General features: G+C 37.4%; 1 protein-coding gene and 1 long non-coding RNA gene across 3 annotated transcripts; both read right to left on the reverse strand.

The window, feature by feature from the left end:
- Positions 1-560: 560 nt before the first annotated feature.
- Positions 561-1,983, reverse strand: LOC131189621 (uncharacterized). Its single transcript, XR_009153087.1, has 2 exons — positions 1,917-1,983; positions 561-1,297 (listed from the first exon to the last, which is right to left on the reverse strand). It is a non-coding gene; the product is annotated as an uncharacterized LOC131189621 (long non-coding RNA).
- A 6,946-nt stretch (positions 1,984-8,929) lies between these two features.
- VPS18 (VPS18 core subunit of CORVET and HOPS complexes) lies at positions 8,930-22,662 on the reverse strand. Of its 2 annotated transcripts, XM_058162073.1 has the most exons (6): positions 21,988-22,140; positions 19,314-19,441; positions 17,079-17,220; positions 15,101-15,192; positions 12,882-14,752; positions 8,930-10,858 (listed from the first exon to the last, which is right to left on the reverse strand). In XM_058162073.1, exons 3-6 carry the CDS (start codon positions 17,132-17,134, stop codon positions 10,127-10,129), a joined length of 2,751 nt encoding a protein of 916 aa, XP_058018056.1. In that variant the 5' UTR covers positions 17,135-17,220; positions 19,314-19,441; positions 21,988-22,140; the 3' UTR covers positions 8,930-10,126. The 2 variants fall into 2 exon arrangements, with proteins under 2 accessions (XP_058018056.1, XP_058018055.1); XM_058162072.1 differs by lacking the exon at positions 19,314-19,441 and having other exon boundaries at positions 21,988-22,662.
- Positions 22,663-22,984: the final 322 nt, after the last annotated feature.

Consider the following 22,984-nt stretch of genomic DNA (forward strand, 5'->3'; position numbering starts at 1 on the left):
CAGACTGCACTGGCTGCCTGTTGTCTTCCGGGTGCGCTTCAAGGTGTTGGTTACTACCTTTAAAGCGCTCCATGGCTTAGGACCGGGATACCTACGGGACTGTCTACTGCCATCGTCTATCTCCCAGCGACCGGTCCGCTCTCACAGAGAGGGACTCCTTAGGGTGCCGTCAGCCAATCAATGTCGACTGGCGGCCCCCGGGGGAGGGCCTTCTCTGTGGGGGCTCCTACCCTGTGGAACAAACTTCCCCCTGGACTTCGACAACTACCTGACCTCAGGACCTTTCGCCGTGAACTTAAAACCTATTTATTCCGCCTTGCTGGACTGGCTTGAATTTTTAAATATGGGTTTTAAATTCTTAATTTTATAGGGTTGATACTGTATTTTAAATTGGCCATTTGAATAAGTTTTTTAAGGGTTGTTTTTAGCATTGTATGTGTTGTTTTTTGTTTTTATAGTGGCTGTTATCCGCCCTGAGTCCTTCGGGAGAAGGGTGGTCTATAAATTAAATAATAATAATAACAATAATAACAATAATAACAATAATAACAATAATAACAATAATAACAATAACAATTATTATTATTATTATTATTATTATTATTATTATTATTATTATTATTATTATTATTATTATTATTATTATTATACCACCAATGGAAGTTAGGGTAGAGCCAGTAGCCAGATAGCCAAAGCCAAGCTATCCTTATCCAGACAAATTTAACTAGCTGAGAAAAGTCACTTCATGTTTCCAATGAATATTTTCATGTTTTTTCCCCAATTCTAATTCTCATGACTACAATCCTTCCATTGTGAAAAACAGGACAGCCAAGGATGAATTTTTACAAACATGGAGTAATATAGAACTCCCTGACAGAACAGAAACTGCACTGAACTTGTGAAATGTACACCTTCTAACAAACCAAGATTTTTTTTTACTCTCAGGAAGAATGAAATATGGCCAGGCTTTTCAGTTTGGGCATGAGGGAAACACATTTGATGTTTCACTTTAGCAACAATTCACTGTTTCTCACTGTTGATCATCATTGAGATAGCTAAATAAAGATGATCCAGTGTGCCATATTATCCAGACTGAACTATCCAAGCCACGAAACCTTGCTTAAGCATTTACCACCTATTAAACATGCTAGTGTTCTTCCCCTGGTTTCCCAGATCATCACCTCAGCATTTCTTTTCAGTTCCTCAGCTTCCGCTTCAGAGTACTCCATGTCTAGAAAATCCTCATTCCCAGAGTCATCATCAGAGCCAAGACTATCCAGGAGAGAACTGTTAAACTCTAAACAGCATGAAAAGGATACTGCATAAGATTCCTGATGTTGTACGTAAAACAGAGATGACAAAACTTTACATTCCAGTGCATGATACACTGTCTCATTAGAAATGCAAAATATATAACCTCTCTTTATTAAAGGAAATAATCTACTATGTTAAATCTTCAGAGCAACAGCAAGCATTAAATATACAATAGGTACAAAGTTAAGATTTTTAGAATGCAAACAGATCAGTTTATGAGGGGAAAACTTTCTTTCCAAAAATGTAGTTTTTAAATGTTTTTGCACTAACTTAAAAAGTAAGATGCCACCAAACTAACACATAAACTGATTTTAAATGTGAAAGACTTTAGCATATTTTGCCTGCAAATTTCAGTAGCTCTTTTAAAATAAAAATGGTAACATAGAGATTTACTGAAATTAGAAAATTACATTCTGGGAATATTTGGGGGTTCTGTACAGCCACCTATGTCAACTTTTCAAGCAGAGAGGAATGGCTACATGCTGTGTATTCAGAGCCGATCACTAGAGTTTACTTGTATTGCAAAAGCAAATTCCACCCTTACTCTAAACAATTAAATTATGCTTTTTAAATTATATCAGTTTTTTGTTTGTGCATCTCACCTTGTAGACTTAATTCAGTGGCACGTTTAAGATCATCATCCTCTTTCTGCTCCCGCGCCTCCTGCTGGGGTAGAGATTCAAGCTTAGTTCTCTGAGACACTTCCTGTTTTTATAATTTGCTTTGCAGAACGTCAAACCTGAAAAGAATACCAGGAAATTAAATCTACAGTTCATAGAACCAATAAACCTTTTAGCAGAAACCTCTCATTCTCATTTTTCACAAATTAGGAATCCCAGGCAGACTTGCTTGCTTTTATCTTGCTTAGGATTTACGAAATCAGTCAAGCATGCCAAGACATAGTCAAGTTGTAGTTAGAGAAATAAAGAGATTGGAGAAGAAGCCACTGAAAACTGCTGAGACTCTATATTCTGCTTGTTTACAGGACTGCAGCACCATATCTACTTCATACCAATGGCTAAAACATTAACTACTTTTGTTATAGTTTCCCTATACAACATTTGATGCCAACCAGTACTTTTCCCTATTCAGTTTTATGTGGATTCATGGACATATATTACATACCATTGAAGTTGTATGTACCATTAGCTTCAGAAAAGAAAACAATTTAATCTTTTAAAATACAAACCCATGTATGTCTATTTAAAATTTATCAAGATTCATTACTGATTAATGACCCTGTTTATTTCATCCAATTGTGCAAAAGAGAAGAGCATGTAGATTTTCAATTATAGTCAAGAGAAGGAAGGAAGATCTGATTTTTGAAATAAAGATTGATGCCTCAAATCAAGTAAGTAGAGTTCTGAGCTGATTCTAGATGAACTGGGTGAATCTCTGAATCCATGAAACAGGACCCACACTGAATGTTGCAGAAGTGCACAATTTTATGTCCAGAATTTATCCAGTTAGAATTTATCCAGTTAGAATTTATCCAGTTAGAATTTATCCAGTTAGAATTTATCCAGTTAGAATTTATCCAGTTAGAATTTATCCAGTTAGAATTTATCCAGTTAGAATTTATCCAGTTAGAATTTATCCAGTTAGAATTTATCCCATTAGATTCTATTTGTCTCTTTAAGAACTTCTTTTTTTGGCTGGACAACAGGGAGAAATTATTCAAGTCAATACTAGAGATCATCTAACAGATGTTATCTAAATCTAGATTTTGTGTGTTGTTGTTTTAAAGATAAGATTACTTCTACGCTGTGCATCATTTTATATTGGTCACTCTTGAAACTGACCCATGAAGCAACATTGGCCTAAGACTGAAGTGGTACATGATCAGCCTTGAACCTCCTCCATTGGTGGAGAATTGTTTCCAGGCTGGATCTGAATCTTCCTTTTATTAACTTTTTTTTTTTAATTGAGGTCTGCAGATGATGTAACACTGGAGGAAGCAGAGTCAATTTTTCGCTCTTTGGAGGGTATTCATAATGGATGCTTTATCTACCAGACCGGGGTGAAATCCAGCAGGTTCTGACAGTTTCTGGAGAACCGGTAGCAGAAATTTTGAGCAATTCAGAGAACCAGCAAATGGAGTGGGAATGGAGATTCTATTCCTTTCCATTCTATTCTATGATTTCTATTTCTATTCTATTTCAATTCTAAAGTAACATAACATAACATAACATCAGAGTTGGAAGGGACCTTGGAGGCCTTCTAGTCCAACCCCCTGCCCAGGCAGGAAACCCTACATCATCTCAGTCAGATGGTTATCCAACATTTTCTTAAAAATTTCCAGTGTTGGAGCATTCACAACTTCTGAAGGCAAGTCGTTCCACTTATTAATTGTTCTAACTGTCAGGAAATTTCTCCTTAGTTCTAAGTTGCTTCTTCTAAGCAATGCCTAGAAAAGTAGGGGAGGAAAAATCCTTAAACCTAGGTGGAAGTGAATGCAAATCAGCTCACATTATTGATTTCCTCATTTTCTTTAAAGTATTATCTTGAATGCTTTCTGCCATCTGTTCATAACAGCCTTGAACCTGACAGATGTGTGATAAGTCAGCATAGTGTAATACTGGATTTGAACCAGGGAGATCCAGGTTTAAATATCTATTTGACCACAAGACTAGATGCTGGCTGGGGATTTTTGGAAGTCCACATATCTTAAAATTGCCAAGTGTGATAAACACTGCTTGAGATATGGACCAGTTATGAGTAGTCCTCTAGTTACAACAATTCATTTTATGACTATTCAAAGTTACAGTGGCACTGAAAAAAGTAAATTATGACAATTTTTCACATGATCGTTGCAGCATCTCCATGGTCACATGGTCAAAATTCAGATACTTGACAACTGGTTCATATTTATGATGGTTGCACTGTCCCAGGTGATAACCTTTTGCGACTTTCTGACAAGCAAAGTCAATGGAGAAGCCATGTTACTAGCCTAACAACTTCAATGATTCACTTAACAACTGTGGCAAGAAAGGTTGCAAAATGTGGCAAAACTCACTTGAATATCTCACTTAGCAACATAAATTTTGGGCGCAATTGTGGTCGTAATTTGAGAACTACCTGTACTTTGAAAGTATCTGAAAACTATAGTAGTTAAGCTCTTAACTGGTAGCCGATGCAGATATGGAAGGAAATATTTTGAAAATGTTTTTTAAAATGATACATGGATTCATATTGTTGTTTTAAGCCTTCCGGGTGCAATTCAAAGTGTTGGTTACCACCTTTAAAGCGCTCCATGGCTTAGGACCGGGGTATTTACGAGACCGCCTTCTGCCACCGAGAGGGCCTCCTCAGGGTGCCGTTGACCAAACAATGTAGGTTGGCGGCCCCCAGGGGGAGGGCCTTCTCTATGGCAGCACTGGCCCTATGGAACGAGCTACCTCCGGGGTTATGCCAACTCCCCGACCTCCGGGCCTTCAAACGTGAACTGAAGACCTTATTATTTCACCGAGCGGGACTAGCCTAAGAAATATTTTAGTGAAATTTTAAACGGGTTTTAAATCGGTCCCTGACCGTTTTAGTGATTCGGCCATTAAATATTTGATTTTAATTGTTCTTACATATTGTTATTTATTATATTTATATTTGTATTGGTGTGTGTATTTTAATATGGCTGTAAACCGCCCTGAGTCCTTCGGGAGATGGTGCGGTATAGAAATGTAATTATAAATAAATAAATATAAAATAAGCAAGTTTTAAATATTTTATTCCATACGTAAACCACTGTCCTTGAGCCGACAAACCTTTTCATGAACTGCTGAAGCCACGGGTTCATCAGCTCAAAGGAGAATGGCATCCAGCATTTTTAGTTATCAGCAGTCTGTGAATACGAGTTCCAACTTAGCTCATAAAATTCAAGTTAAAGTCAAATTTAGGAACTTGTTCTTAACCTGAGGACTGCCAGTCTTTTCAAATTAGCCAGAATAACATGATCACAGAAAAACATTAGATTGTTTTTTGTTTTTTGTTTTTTGACATTTATACCCCGCCCTTCTCCGAAGACTCAGGGCGGCTTACAGTGTATAAGGCTGTACAGTGTATAAGGCTTGTTGATATTATGCATCATCTATTAACATTTAATCCTAAGACTTTTTGGTTAAGGAGCAGTACTTATTACCAAGGAAGTGCTTAGGCTGAATAAACATGATTAACTCTAATTATCCAAAGGTTACATCTCACACAAATGCACAAAAGTGTGGAAGTGAAATGGGCAGAACTCCTGCATACACATACTTACTAGATGTTAATTACACGCAAGTCAATCATTCATCCAGGTTTCCAAACTCATATATAGCTTGTGCAATAAGACAATTTGATCAACATGCTTAAGTATAAAGATGCTTATTTTGAGTAGAACTCCACTGATTGATCAGTCCAGCTTGCATGAATTATCATGTTGGCCTTAATCACACACATACCCTTAGTTTTAGATCTTTCTGCAATGCAAGAATACTAACAATCTATTTTCCCAAGCCTAGCAACCATCAAACTAGGATTCCCAGACAGCTGGTTGGGGGGAAAAAAATAGAGTTTTAATCTAAAAGGTACCATATTCAAACTTAGAAAAGCAGCTGTATTAGGATAATCAAAATCATGTGCATGAATTAAGACAATTATCTTTATGAGTGATGGTCAATTTGGAAGTTCTGATATTAATTTATGAAACACAATTTGATGTTCCCATGACAAGTTGCTCTGTACTTTTTGGAAGAGAAGTAAGCTACTTCAGAAGTCAAGAATTTAAGGTTTTATTTTTATTTTTCCCATGTTGATAACTTCCCATTTTAAAGAGATCAGTCAGCAAACAGACAGTCCATTGTAACTTGTAAAAAATGATTGTCAAATGAAAACCAAAGATATCTGGGAGCCAACTTAGGAAGGAATAAAACTGTCTTCCTGCTCAGCTCTAATTTTCATGACAATCAATAAAGGGCACCTGCAGGCTGAAACACACAATTCTTGGTGCGTCAGTGCATAAAGCCCTCAATTCACCTCTGTATTATTGGAAAACAATGCAGCCACAAAGAAGCCAGCAGGCCTCCACTATCAGACACACCTCATTCAGAATTATTTCCTTCTTTTCTTTGTGGCTTCCTAAGTTCAATTTGAGAGTTTCACTCATTGCCCCCACTTGCTCTTCCCATATTAAAAATTGATGTCCTAGTGGAATTCAATAGGGGTAGCATTTCTTTACCAAGGCAGCAAGTGGATCAGGATGGAAGCATCAGAACTGCGGGTGGGAAGGGCAAAGAAAGAGGTGGAAATGGTCGGCTGGTTCGCCTGCTTCCAACAAAGCAACAGAGAGGAAGCGGGGAGAACATCTGGCAGGCAGAAACACAACTAAAAGCAAGGTCAGAAACAGGACTGGTGCTCAAACAGGTCATTTTATATATACTTTGGGACTAAACAGCGGAATGAGGAGGGTGTAATGCTATCCTTTTTCTTTTTAAGGCTACTAAAGTGGTAAGTTCTGCTATATAGTCCTGTGTTCAGCAGCAAGCCTGTTATAATGACGGTGGTAAAAAATATCTGCACTGGGCACCATCTTCAGACTTAGGCTGACAGCCGAGTTCAGTGCTTTTAGAGAAGGTAATTAAAGATGGACAGAGATCCTATATAAGCTGATAAGCTATACCAACACCTTTGCTCAGGTGTCACAGTATCTCTCGAGTGTTTGAAATGAGAAACGGCAGCAGGCTGAATGAACAGGAAAAGAATGAACAAAGCACTGAGTGTTAAATTACTTGTAATTAACATTATCATGAAACTTCCGAATACATAAACGGCCCATGGACAGGTTTTTTTGGCTTTAAATGATCACTTCTTCCCATTATGAACTGAAATCAGCAGCCAGCATAAACCCTCCCAAGATATACACATTGCAGTCACTTAGTAGTTTATTTTATTGGTATTGCCACCAAGTATGTATGGACAAATCCACCAAATCACCACAGTCTGAGCTTGAGGGAAAGTTCCTCTTCTTTTACCTCAAAACGTCACACATAAATGTCACTTTGAAATAAACTGTAGGTCAATTTAGGTAAATACTGTTTTATCAAGGGTCACACTTGTTCTTCCTTTTTGTTGGAAACGTTGCTCAAACTTAAGTTCATATGATTCCACATGTGAATATTTTGCATGCAAATGAAGCATATAAAATGGGGGGTGTTGTATCAAAAATAAACGGTCTTAAAGAAAACAGTCTTAAAGAAAACAGTGACCCCTAACGGCTGAGGCTGATTTTATTCTTTTTATTCCTTGTTCAATGTGGTATAAGTAATCTTCATTTAGCAACCACAATCAGGACCAGCAAATTGGTCATTAAGTGAAGCAATTGCTATGTGAAACTGTGACTGGGCTTATGATCTTACTTCAACTTTCCTTTGCAGATTATAAAGATTATAAAGATTATAAAGGTCATGAAGTTACGTTGTCAATACTGCGAAGTTACTAAATGAGGTGGTCACTAAATGAGTATAATCTATACTATAAATTTATTTCCTGCCTAAGCAGAGGGTTGGACTAGAAGACTTCCAAGGTCCCATCCAACTCTGTTATTCTATATTTTAAGTTAAGGGTTTCAGGAGAAATGCATGAGCAGCAGCCACATGAACCTTATTTTTGTTCAAAAACCGTTTCAATTATTGTATCATATATGACATAATAAAAATCTGTTATGTATTTCTGATTGTTGTATAATATTATTTAATAAGTTATTGCCAATTTATCCTTTAAAATTATATTGAAGGGTTTATGCTGATTTAAATAGTAGATATGGTCAAGTACTTTGTTCTCACTGACTCAAATACGACAGGGAATTTAGTTGTCCCAAACATCAGAAGTACAGTTCATAAAACGTTTCTGCCTTGCAGCCTTCCTAAATATCCCATTTGTTCCTAATTTGGCTACATGAGTGTTGGGCTGCCATTAAACAAAGGTGTCTTACTTGGGTATCAATCACATTCTACTTTAATATACCACAAATTTAGTAATAAATGGTCTAGTAATTTGTATTATCTGTAAAAGTAGCATTCATGTAAAAATACAAGAGATTAAACAATAAAAACTCAAAATAAAACATTGGGCAGAAATTGTTTATCAGAAGTGACTGATAGAACCAACAAGAAGCTAGCTTATATTCTAGCATTATACGCTAACATTGCAGCAATAAGTGATTCTTCAGTGATTCATCTGCAAATAATACAGTACAGCTACTCATATTTTATCTCCTGACACAGCAATTTTTAAGAGAGACAGAATTTTATCTTACAAACTTACAAATCTTACAAGCCAGAGCTGATGTAGTGAAGTGCAAACTTTTAGTTTATGCCTTACCAGAAAACAACTTCTCTGAGGAAACCAGGTATTCAGGCAAAAAAAGAAGGTGGGGTAGTCTTAGCTGGACTGTGAGCTATGTAAGAACATGTATGTTCATACATCATGCTATGTGGTAGTTTTCACCACGGGTTGTTGAAATCCACCACTTGGTTGACACATTAACGCCAAGTAGTCACACAATTTACAATACCAGACTCTGTTAGCAATCTCACAGCAGAAATGGCGAAAAAGCAAGGACAAAGTACACAATAGAAAGTCATTAGACAATAATTTCAGGACTCTTTAATAGGCAGCTAAGCACAAAAAGCATAATTAATTACAAATTCATAGCCATTAAAGGTGTTTTAGCAGACAAATCTTTTGATACAAATATAATGTGACTTGTTAGGCACGGTAATTTGAAACCAGTGCCCACGGAAAATGTGGTTTTAGATACAAAGTCCCTCTTAACTACTCCTTTGCTTGCATTCCGTTACCTAAATCTCTTGTACACTGTACATCACACTCCTTAAAAGAGAGATGAATCAACTTTTAGTTCCAAACCTACTGTCAACCATTCTTGTAACTAAATGTTCCGGTTTAATCATAAATTATCTGAATCATTTGCAAAGTTTACAGCTCATGGCATGTAGGATCCTATTTTTTTTGTCTTAAATGCCAGAAATTCAGATAAATATGCAGATGGAAGTAACAATGACAATAATGACAATGCAATAGAAAATACCAAGTGAAAACACAGAATGCTTTCAATCATAGTGCTGTAGGTTATGCAAACAAGAGTTTGCAGCTACCCAACTAAATCTTCAAGGAAACCCAGAAAAAGTACAAGATAATTTCAATGGACAATAGTCAAAATATAGCATTTTTGCATGCTTTGACTGAAAATTACATGCTGGAAAGCTTCCTTGCCATATCAATATACAATTGGGATGTTGTCAGAAATGGGACCTCGTACATAATTTCTATCATTTATGAATTTTATCTAATGTCATATGAGAAGACTTCCCTTTGCACATTGAAGCACTATCTTCCTCATTTCCATTATTCCCCAATTCTCCTATTTACTAATAGGGTCCATTCCCCCTGATAGATTAATATATTTGGACATGACCTTGTGTATCTATTAATAAGAACAAAGGGAGCTCTTTGCATGAAAACAGGGTAAGCTTATGCAGCTGGGTATCCTCACCTCTAATTATTTATAGAATTATGGGTACAGTGCAGACATATATGTTATTTTAATTTGGTTTCTCAAAAATCCATATGGTATTTAAGGTACGAATGCCTCTAAATTTATATTAGACAAATAGTTTAGTAAAACAATCATTGTCACTGACCATCTATTCTTCACAATCAGTTTATAAAGAGCAGGTATAGTGCTTTTTCAAACCTATTTACAATACCGGGAGAATATCGGCCAACTTTCATGCTTCATAGGCAGCTTCATTCTCATATCCTACAACCAGCTCTGCATCTCTTCTTGGTATCTCTCTGGCTCAATGAAAGGCTTATCAATGGATCGGATCATTATGTCACCACAATACACACATTCAGCTGCCACAATATCATCTATGTCAGCTTTTGTCTGTTCTCGACTTGGCTGACCTTTTCCTTGACTAAGAGTATCTGCTGTATCCTTATGGCGGTGATGGGATTTGGAAGGCTGGCTTGCAGCCAGCATCTTCTTTTGAAGGTCTTCCAGCTTAGCTTGCTTATAGGCAGGCAAGTTTGGGTAAACTGCCTGTAGAAGGCAATCATAGTGAAACATGTGGCCACAAAGAAAAAGGTAAAAAGGACGGTTTAGAAGTGGAAAATCACACGCTGCACACTTTTCTTGTGGTTCAACAGAGCCATATTTGTTTCTCATCTCCTGAATGTCGTCCCTGATCCTTTCAGCACTTTGGGTGGCTTCCTCCATCTCTGTCTTCAGCTCCTCTATGTGCTTGTTATAGGCCTCTAGAGAGTTGCAAATAGCTTCCTTGAAGTGATCGATGGTGACAAAGTCTGGGAAGAAAGGCAACACATCTTCAATCTTCAGCAGATTGCAACTAGAAAGGCAAGCCATGGCCTTCTTAACATCCTTCTCTTCTTGTACAACATGACGAGCAATCTTCAACCACAGCTTTTTTCTTAACTCCTCATCCTCTTCAGGAAGATCTGCACAGGATTTTGCCATATCTACATCCACCTTAAAAAGGGGAAAAAAAGAGAAAGAAGTGGGGAAAAAAGAGAAAAGCAAAGAGTTATCCTTTTATCTCCTATCATAAACAACACTGTTGAAAAAGTGTGAGGGAGATAATATTGAAAGCAACAACACCGGGATACAAGAGGAGATATTATAGATATATGTCATAATCTTCAGCCAAAACTGAATGATGTTTTTAGTAGTGGCAGATCATTTTAGAGATCAGACATTCTACAATGCAACAAACCTAAAATTGTGGGAGAATAACATTTTCCCCCTTAACTCATTTTATCCCTTTCTGCTGGGGAATTCCTAATCTGAACCGTGCCGTCAATCTCTGTTTATGAGTTTCCCATGAACAATGTTAGTTATTGTTGAGATGAAGTTGGCTAGAGGTCCTTGATTTACAAACAGTTGTTTAATGACTATCTGAAGTTACTGCAACCTCAGAAAAGTTATTTATGACCCATGATCAAACTTACAACTGGCTCACTACTTCCACAGTCACATTTCGGGTAGCTGGCAACCAATTTGTATTAACGATTGCATCATCCTGCGCTCATGTGATCACATTTGGTGATGTTTTTGCAGTTTTCTGCCATTGGATGAGCTAGATTCAGATTTAAAGTGGATATAGAAAGTCTACACACCCCTGTTAAAATCCCAGGTTTTTGAGGTGTAAAAAAATCAGATCAAGATAAATCACTTCAAAAAATTTTCTACCTTTAATATAATTTATAAGCTCTATAATTCAATTGAAAAACAAACTGAAATATTTTAGGGGGGAAATAATTAAAAAACATACAATATGGTTGCATAAATATGCACACCTCTTATAAGGAGAGATATGGCTGTGCTCAGAATTAACCACAATCAAGCTGATGGTAGATAGTAATCAGTACACACCTGCCATCAATTAATACCCAAGCCCAGCTACATTTTGCAAAAACCTACATCAAGTGTGTCAAAAGCATGTGGGAAAATATGTTATGGTCTGATGAAACCAAGGATGAACTGGCTGGCCAAAAAATATGTTTAGCGAAAAAACCCAGCAACACTGCACATCACCAAAAGTACACCATATCCACCACAGTGAAATATGGTGATGGCAGCATTATGCTTTGTGGCCGCTTTTCGTCAGCTGAAACTGGGGCGTTAGTCAAGGTGAAGGGAATTATAGGCTGCTCCAAATAGCAGTCAATTTTAGCACAAAACCTCTGTTAAAAGACTGATCATGAAGAGGAATTTTACCTTTCAACATGACAATAAAGCATACCTCTAAATCAACAAAAATGGCTTCACCAGAAGATCAAAAGTTTTGGAATGGCCAAGCCAAAGACCTGAATCAAATTGAAAATCTGCAAGGAAGATTCCCAAGGCAAGATGTTGCCATGCTGATAGGCTCCTGTCTTAGAAGACTGAATGCTGTAATAAACTCAAAAGGTGCTTCAACAAAATATTAAAGGGATTGCACACACTTATGCAATCCCACTATTGTATTTTTAAAATTGTTCCCCTAAAGGTTTTTAGTTTTGCAATTGAATTGTATAGCTTATATTAAAACAGGAAAATATTCTGAAGTTGGTTTATCCTGATCTAATTTTTTTACATCTCAAAAACCTGGTATTTTAACAGGGGTGTGTAGACTTTCTACATCCACTATATGACACAATTTGCTTAATGACTATTGTAAAAACAGTCATAAAATCAAGTCCAGTCATATGGTTACATGATTTGACTGCAATGACTTACTATCAGAATTCCAGGCTCAATTGTAGTTTTCAGTCAACAGCTATCTGTAAACAAGCCTAATACAGCAAGATAATTTTCATATTAGAGAATCTGTTCTAATAGTGTTTACTTTCTAACCAATAAATGCAACAGTACTTTCCTAATTTATTCTTGGTCTTCAGTCAACATTTGATCCTGCCTACCGTTTTAGCTTTTTAGATGATTATTTAAGAGATCCTGAAATTTCAAGGAGAAAAATTAAGGCAACCTGTTATTTATACAGAAGCATATTCACCTGTAAAGCTAGATCAACAGCTTCTTCATACATCTCCATAACTTTATAAACATGAACACAAGCTCGGTGGTGGCTATGTTCTGCACAAAGCCTAAGTGCATACTTCAGGTCATAATGGATACTGTCAGCGAAGGTTCCAGCATGTTCCAAGTAGGACAGTAATGAGTCAGGCCGACACAAAGCATAGAGTGACAGCAAATAATTGTGAATGGCCTCCTGAGTTTCTTCTAGCTCATTCACACAGAATTCCATGTATCGAATGGCCTCATTGATCTGCTGGGTACTCCCACTCTGACTGTAGGTGACAAGAGCAGGAATTAGCCTCTTGGCATCCAAGTCCTTGCCCATTTCAATCCAAGCATCTACCACTTTCTTGGGCATATGCTGGATCAAAATTGGAGAAAACTTGTAAAAGAGTTCCTCATTCTTGATTCTGGATAGGACTTTTAATGCTTCGTTGTAATTTTCATGTTGACAGTAATGGGCTATCACTCGCTCATAATCATTCATTATGACAGCAAAGTATACCATGTGGTCTGTGTCCCCATGACTTGCCAACAGCTCATGAATAGTTGATCGATTGTTGCGGAGGGAGTCTTTGATTTTGGGGCTACTCAAGAAACTCCGGAAGTTTTCCTTGGTCTTCTCATAGAGGTCTTGCTGTGACCCATCCCCTTCCAGCACTCCCAAGCGATTTAAATATAGTTCAGTTAGCCAAGTTGTCAGCAGAGTTATTTGTGTTGTTTCAGACTGCTTCAAGCTAGCCAGTTTCTTTATCAAAAATTCCATCAGTGCCTCTTCCTGTTTAGCTTCAATAAACTTAAGAGCAATCTCCTCAAAGTAATTTTGGGTCAGTGCATAACACTTTGCACTATCCAGATATCTCTTGTTTTGGAAACAGTATTCTGCTTCTTTTGCCAGCACAATATCTAGGCACTCGGGGCGGTCTTTACAGTACTCTTTAGCCAAATCAAATTTGTTGATATTCATGTACATCTTCCACACATCACGGGATTCTCGCTGAATGTTATACCGAAACACAACTTTCTCGGTGTGAATCCAGATTTGTCCAAATGCAGGATCTTTGATCATACGCTTTAGTGAGCCAAACTTTTCTAGGAATACGTCCTGGAAGACAACTTGCCCATTCAAAGTACATACAGCCTTCACTCTATCAGGAAAAAGCAGCAGAAAATGAAACTGGGTGAGCACTATGGAGATGGGTTTATTGGCTAGTGTGTCTACATCAGAAGGATATTCCCACACTTGCTCATCACTCAGAACAGAATCAGGACGTCCGTAATCCAGAGAACCATACAAGACTCCATTACCCATCATCCAAGCGAAAGCATTGGGCGAAGAACGAAGCTTGGGAGTGTAGAATGCAATTTCACTGTAGCCAAGACTAGCCGGAAACTCTCGAAATCCAGGCAAATGATCTTCAGGCATGCTAAATATGGTGCCAAAGGCTTGAGGCTCTGACCCTTCCGGAATCTTGCCAACAAACTGGAAAAGTCTCTTATGAGTGGTGGCAATGATAAACCATTTCCCATCAACTCCTCTTTCTATTTCAAGGCAACAGACTGGGGCAGGACCAGCTTCCTCCTCCAAGGTATAAATCAGGCGGAAATATTGATCAAGATTAGTACTAAAGAGACTGCCTTCAGTGACAGAAATCTCAGCCTCGTATATTTGGCCTTGTGATGTTCCAACCAAAATGGGGCCAGTGTTTATCTCTGTACCAAAAATTTTATTCCAACCCACACTTTCAATCAAATGACCTTTCCAACGGGAAAGAAGCCGTATCTTTTGAGTACTTCTGTTCAAGTAGAGACACTCACTGCTATTCAGGGCGATGATAAGATGAGAACCTATAGAGAAAGAGGATAAAAAGGAATTAATCTAGAATTACAGGAAAGACCAAACATGGAGCTTGGATGTTTGAGGAAGGCTATGAATTTAGATTTCAAAGCCCCCAAATATTCAGAAATATTCAGGATTATATTTTTCATGTTGGATAGTTTTAAAGGCTCATCTATGCTAGTCAGCATCCAGTTTTCAATAGCTTGATATCTATAAAAAGTCATTAGGAAAACAAAACAGTAGATTTTTCTGAGAGAAATATATACTGAGATAAAACACAAATAGTCAGAATCCAATATTTATACTATTTACCAAAAATATCAAATAGCCTTCTGCAATCCCTATTATCCTCTTACCTGTGTGGTCCAAGAAAAGCTTATAAACACTGGCTTCATCTTTTCGTCCAAGTTCAACCTGATTGGGCTCATCAGCCTTGGCTACGTCAAGTCTACGTAAAAAGGGAGAAAAACAAATTCTTGAAAGATTGGAAGAGATAGAAACACTGTCATAAAACAGTTTATGAAGACAGTTTCATGCAATATTTTTTCAAAATAGATTTTGCTTTTTGTAAATTTACACTCATTTCAACAAAGATCATGAGACTAAGAACTGCCACAATCAATGATCTATGATTTTATTGAGGCACAAATACTATTAATAGCAATAATAAACCGCACAGAACCTATCTGAGTGATAGGTCTTGATAGTTTTCCTAGTTATCTGAATGAGCCGGGGAGCCCTTTGGAAAGTGCCCCATTACCAGAAGTTCATCATCTGGTACTCATGTACTCCCCTGCTAGGAAATGCTTTCCCCAGGGGAGTGATTGGGTCCACTTTCCCAGTATAATTTCTGTAATTTTGATGACTATTAAAGTATGGTCTGAGGGCAAGTTATTATAAAAAATATGTATTTACTTTTGTACATGCAGTTAGTGGGCCATTTAATATTATTTTCACTATAGGTAACCAGTAGCCAATTTTTCTTTTCTTTCCAGCAATGAGTAACCTTAAACACAGATTAACACAACTGCTATATTTGCATAACATGTTATGCTCAAATATGTAATGTCACGGTCAAATGTGACCGTCTAGTTTACACAATAAGCAAGAAAATTACAGAATTCCCCAGATGCAGAGAATGAGACAATCTATCCATTTTCTTTTTAGCGTAATTTAGTATGTTGTATAAGCCCAAATGTAAAATAATAAAATACAAAATATAAAAAAACCAATTTATTCAAAATATGAAGAACTCAGAAATCAGTCATGAAAACTGACAATCTCAACATTTCCATAAAACCAGGAAAAAACTTCCTGTTGTCTCTCACATTTCAAATTACTTTAATACTAGGTTATTTTTTAAAATCTAGCCCAGTATAATCTACTCTCACTGGCAGAAGCTTTTCAGGGCCTGAGGCAGAGAGGATATATCCATCGTTATTTGGGTACAAGTTGATTTGTTTTGGGGGGTTCTTTTTTTGCTGAAAATATCAGATTTAGATTCTAAGATTTTAATTCCAGGAATACAGTCAGTATTTTTTTTTCCAAGTGTGGGTAGGATGCAAGCTACATTTTTCACACAGCAAGGTACAAGAAATTAACGAAAATATCAGCCATTTTAAAGTGTATACATAGTCTGAAGGAGAGGGCAGAGGTGCATAAAGCAATGTCCTGGGTCAGCATATATTTCTATTTAAGCATGAAACTTGGAGATATACCTGAATGTACAGTACTCTTGTCACTAATGCCGCACAGAGACTTTTGATAACCTTCCAAATGAGCTCAAATAAACTAGTGTATTATGACTAACTATGCACAAAATTGCGGAGACATCTCCAATCACCAAGAGTCAACCCAAGGAGGGAGGGAGGGCATCAAAATGGATCTGCTATAATGTCAATGGGTGCAGCGAAATGAATGATATTAAGACTGATGGCACAAACTCTGCATTGGTTTCCAACTTTTTCCAAACTAATTCAAAGTCTCCATGGCTATTTTTAAAGTCCTAAGTGACTTTAGATTCAAAATCTGAAAGAATGCTTCTCTAGCTATATAAGCCTGCCCTGTTTTTAAGATCTGAAAGGAAGGCTCTCCTTAAATATATCATATCCATGAAGTGATAATCAGAGAAAGGATATTCTTACAAAACAAATATTATGCAAATATGTGACGGGCTCTAATCTTGCAGTTATCACAGTCCGATTCAAACTTTGATTTCCCCACCTTTTTAATGCTTTAATGTTTTTATGTTTAATAAAGCAGAGACAACTCCGTTCTAATTTCTTTTGAGAGATGGTCTCTAAATATGTAAAGAAACTTCTAAGTAGTGCTTACCTAAATATTATGTCTTTTCCAAGACTCATACACAGTTGGTTAGATGAAACAATCATACTATTAATCTTCTTGGGAGGTGTGAAGTCAATTCTCTGTTTGTTAAAAATTGGTGTTTCTTTTTCCAGGCGAGCATTTACATATCCTTAAAAGCATGAAAGAAATCAAAAGGTCTTAAAAAATAAAATCAAACAGCAATACAACCCAAGATTTTACAAGATTTTCCTGCCCTCATTCTAGTCTCAGAAAATGAAACCTCCATTTATGCTAATTAGTTGCTATTACTTTTATTAACTGATTTTGATCCAATTCTTTTCCTCCATTCTGGCATAATAGGGAATGGAGTGAGGAAAAAATAGATGTTTTAAATATTAAAATATAATGTTAAGGCATCCACCTTGTAACAACCCCAGATAGCTCCAAAGGTTGATCCTGGCCCCACTTAACCTTTTACAATTACTTTTGACGTGACATGGCACACACCCCTTAAGCTGATATTACACTTTCCTAGCACAGGGTACCACTGAGGAGATTTTATTAAGCAGAAGGAACATGTACAGGTAGCCCTTGATTTACGACCACAGTTGAGTCCAACATTTCTGTTACTAAGTGGGACATTTGTTAAGTGAATTTTGTGCCATTTTATAATCTTTCTTGCCACATTTGTTAAGTGAATCACTGCAGTTGTTAAGTGAATCTGGCTTCCTTATTGACTTTGCTTGTTAGAAGGCCACAAAAAGTGATCACATGACCCCAAGATGCTTCAACTGTCATAAACGAGTCTGAATTTTGATCATGTGACCATGGGGATGCTGCAATGGTCCTAAGTGTGAAAAATGATCGTAAGTCTTTTTTTCAGTGCCATTGTAACTTTGAACTAAATAAAGTGTTGTAGGTCTAGGGCTACCTATATTATAAAGTTTGAGAAATTTAAGTAGGTTTAACTCTAGTCTTTTCCAAAATTTTGCCAAAGCAAATATATCTCTCAAGATCAGAGAGAAACTCACTGCATTCAAGCAAACTGGAACATAACATAATCCTCATGAAACAAAACAGAATGTGTGGTCAAGTACAAATAGATGCCATCAGAGCTTTGAGACCACATATGGCTTCACATATGCCCACTTTTCTAGGCTTACGTTTCTTACAAATATACAAAGTACAAGGAAACCCTTTAAATAATGTCTGCTAAAAGGATATGCCCAATGTACCACAGGATAAGTAATAAGAAAGGGACAACCACTTGTGGGTAAAATAATAGCAGTTTCACTGGGACTGGAAAGGGACTTTTATGCAGAATTGGGAGCCTGGGAAAATTTTACTGGTAATATTTATTTATTCAGAAGAAAAAGAAAAACCACAGCAGTCTTTTTTTTTTTTTTGCAATTAAAGTTATGTACTTTAAATTTGTTTTTCATTTTACCAGAAAGAAATCCCTGTTTCAGCATTTGCAAACTGTTTTCATTTTTCCAAGCAATTCTTTTTTGAGAAGTTCCCCAAGAAAGGTCCTGCTGGCATATCATATAGCCACCTAGTGGCTGCCTTCAATAATAATTCTTTAATATGAAGAAGGGTACACTGCCTTAAATAGAACAGTTTCAACTTCCCATTAATTATATTTGTTTGTTCAAAGGGGTGAAACAAATACTAAAGAATTGGAAGAAATTCTGTGTAGCTGTAAAGTATCATAAACCTTAGGTTGTTGGCTCCATTTCTTCTTTTTTTCCCCAACTATCATATGGGTAGTCCTCGATTTATGACCACAAATGAGTCCAAAATTTCCACTGCTATATAAGACTGTTGTTAAGTGAGTTTTGTCCCATTATATGACCTTTCTTGCCACATTTATTAAGTGAATCAGTGCAGTTAAATTAGTAACTCGTTTTTAAGTGAATCTGGCTTCCCTGTTGACTTTGCTTTGCAAAAGGTAATCACATGACCTTAGGACACTGCAACCATCATAAATACATGCAGTTGCCAAGCAGCCGAATTTTGATCACGTGACCATGGAGATGCTGCAATGATTTTAAGTGTGAAAAATGGTCCTAAGTCATGTTTTCAGTGCCGTTGTATCTTCAAATGGTCACTAAATGAATGGTTGTAAATTCTCTACCTCTATTTACTCTCCTTTAAAATTACCTAATAACTTCAGAAGGACTATTATCCTACATACTACAGGAAGCAATTGAAGCCTCTACTACTGAAATGACCTGAATAAGACAGAGAAACAGAATGAACCTTTTCAAAACAGGAGTAAGACTATGGAATTCATTGGCCTTGTACATCTGCCTCAGGATCTCTTTGAGTGCTCTTTCAACTATATTTTAGTGCCAGCTGTTATTCTCCAGATGTTGCACTGCAGACCACTATGAGAAAATGGTAAAGGGCAAGGATATAATTTTTCTTTAAAAATTAAACAAACAAATAGTTTTCTAAGCTGAGGAAGGAAAAGGATGAGAAATTCATCTGAGAGTGGGAAATAGAAGACGACAGGAAGGAGTTGTACCAATCTTGTCTGGGACATTTAAAGATCAAAGCTGAAATCCTATTGCCCCCACACTTCTTAAACTGTTTGCTAAGGAGAAAGTAACACTAGGCTACAGGGACATTAAAATAACATGCACATGCATTTAATCCATTCACAACCAAAAAGAAGGGGACTTTAAGGGGACATTCTGGCACTTCATTTTCTGACCAAAAAGTATACTTCTGATTTGAATTTAAACTATATAGAGAGTGAGTTTATATATATATATATATATATCCTAAGTTAACAAGAAAAAAACCCCCAATCAAGAATACAGATTATAACAAATGTTACTAATGCCAAAGCGTTAACAGAGTAATGATGTTAATATACCAAATATCTAAAAATAAGTTAATTGAAAAAATAGTTTTGTACAGCAATGCAAATGTGCATATTTTTTCTCTCTGAAGTTTCTCTCTCTTTCTCTCTCTCATTTTTAATTAAGAAAGCAATATGCCATACAGCATAATTTTTACCCTTCATTGCTTTTCAGAGGCAAGCTTCTTCAAAAGTAAAGAGTAAATGGAATGGATGCAACAAAAGCACTCCAACTGAAAGCAAGCACTCAAGAAATATAATGTATATATTGTGCACACCTAAAGAAGCCAGCAGGTAGCAGGCAGCCAAAAAAATGCAAAGGTTCACAATCTAAAGAACAGTGGGCATTTTTTCTTTATTATTGCTTAGACATAACATTTTTTAAAAGATTGTAGAAATTAATTCCAATTCTTAATTAATTCTAAACTATAGGAGCAATAATTTAACAAATTTATCCCAAAGAAAAATAATCCTTTCTACCAAGATGAATCATATTAACAAAACAGTTATTGAGCAACCCTACTACTTGTGGTTTTATTAACTTTTTCCTCCCTGGGTCACATTTCTGCATTAACTTGGCACTATTTTTCACCGGCTAGTGATTTGGAATATGCAACACTATTACGCAGCCAAGATACTGAATTCTTGGTCTCATGAAATGTTCAAGTTATTATGCTGCAGTCTTTTTTATTTGGGTATCGGTTAGTTCTTCACTAATGCTACTTAGCGGAATTGAAAGTAAATATTTTTATCTTTACTTAAGGGCTTTAATAAGTTTGTTGTTTTTGCGAAAATAAATGCATAAGCCTTGTGGAGAGATGAGCAGCAAACAAAATTTAAAAATAAATAAAAATAAAAGAAATAACTGATTTCTACTTAAATTCCTGGTTAAATGCTTAGCGGTTAAATACTGTGTATTTGCAAAGCTGGCTGGGGGATTCTGGGAATTGAAGTCCTCCTGGCTTAAAGTTGCCAAGGTTGGAGATCCCTGGTCTAGACCATTGTACCATGGATACTCTACTTAGGATCTAAAGACTGGTTAAGGTATCTGCTCTGGCTTTAATGGATTCTATCCCAATGCTCTGGTGCTTTCCTGATACAGGGAAAGTCAATTTGATAAATATAAAACACAGTATTTAACCGCTAAGTATTTAACCAGGAATTTAAGTAGAAATCAGTTATTTCTTTTATTTTTATTTGTTTTTAAAATCTGTTTGCTGCTCATCTCTCCGCAAGGCTTATGCATTTATTTTCGCAAAAACAACAAACTTATTAAAGCCCTTAAGTAAATATATATACTTTTAATTCCGCTAGGTAGCATTAGTGAAGCATTAATATACTTTTAATTCCGCTAGGTAGCATTAGTGAAGAACTAACCGATACCCAAACAAAAAAGACTGCAGCATAATAACTTGAACATTTCATGGGACCAAGAATTCAGTATCTTGGCTTTGTGGGAATTGAAGTCCTCCTGGCTTAAAGTTGCCAAGGTTGGAGACCCCTGGTCTAGATTTAAACATTAGATAGTATCTTCCAAATTTTTAATTTGTAAGTGACCGGATAATTATTTGGGGATGCAATTAAGCCTGCCTGCAGTCAGCTTTTATCAGGACGAGCTGATTTAAACCAGCACCTTGTAAAACCGTTCATCAAGTTTTGCGTAATTTCCAAGACCGCAGAGCAATTCGAAGCAACTCCTGACGCTCAGCAGCAGCTCAACAGAGCTAATTCCGAGAGAAATCAGGGTAAAAATGCCGCCTGAAGCTTCGTGATCCGTTTTTTTAAAAAAAAAAATTAAATTAAATTAAAAAAAATAGCGGAAGAATCCAAAATTTACTTTAAAAGCACGCCAAACAAACCCCCTTTAGTGAAATGCGTCCCTTTCTGAAACGCCGAGAGTGGGTGTGTCAGGAAAGGCCCCACGTAGTACACAATTCGACTGAGACAACCGCGGCTGCACACCAAGATAACACGGAACCCATTTCGCGGAGAAGCCCGTAAGCCCACCAGCAAAGGAAAAAAGGCGATATAAAGACGGCCAGAGCCCGGCCCTTTCTCCTCTCCTACCCGTGTGCGGGATGCCCAGGTTCACACGACTCTGCTGCGAGGAGGTGGAGTGGGAAAGCGAGGCCACGTACTCGTCCAGAATGGTAGCCATGGCGGCTGAGGCGACTGCTGCTACTGCAGTGGCTTCGGTATGGGGACCGCACTCTGTCCCTCAGCCTAACGATCTTTCCGAAGACACCCGCCGGGCCTCAGAGACGCCTCAGCCGATTCGCATCACTGTAAGGCCCGCGGCGCTTCCGGTTTCCTGTGGGACTCTAACCATAGAGATGTTCGCGTGAGAACGGAGAGGCCCTGTGGAGCCGGTCCCTGCTCGGTCGGGGGAAAGCGTCCTTGTAGACGTAGAGCGAGGGGTCAGCGAGACGTTGCGTCGTCTCGATGTGGAGAGAATGGACAGAACAACAGAGGAGCCTTTTTCCTCGTCTAGCCCAGAAAGGTCTTCCAACCATAGAGTGAAGGGGGCGCGCGCGCATGTATGGAGCAGGGCTGGAGAACCAATTTTGTCAAGATTGTAGAAGTGCAAAAGGAAAAGGGCCGGCATTACTTGGCTTTGTTCTTTCAGCGCCCCGGTGTGACGTGAAATTGATCTGAAGATGTGTCTGTGATACACACACACTCGACTGTATGGTATATTTAGTGTGCTGCATGAATCCAGTTGTATGATACATATATAGGCGGTGATCTATGGCTATGCCTTAACAGGATTTTGGACTTGGCTTTTTTTTCACATCTGGCGTTTGTGGGTGTTTAAATGAAATTTGTGTGAGGGTATTAAGGTAAACTGTACATACTGACATGTTGTTAACATGTGGACCCTAAAGAAGGTAGTTCTGACTCAATTCCTGGTCTAAGGAAGATGAGCTGCCATCCATCACCTTCATAGGTTATTAGCATAGCCCATCCCAGACAATTTATGGACACCTTATAAATGTAATAGATTTCAGCAGGCACTTGTGAAATTTCCCAGCAATCTAGTGGGCAGTTCCATCAATTGCCTACA

This window comes from Ahaetulla prasina, chromosome 1, assembly GCF_028640845.1.
Source record: "Ahaetulla prasina isolate Xishuangbanna chromosome 1, ASM2864084v1, whole genome shotgun sequence".
NCBI lineage: Eukaryota > Metazoa > Chordata > Lepidosauria > Squamata > Colubridae > Ahaetulla > Ahaetulla prasina.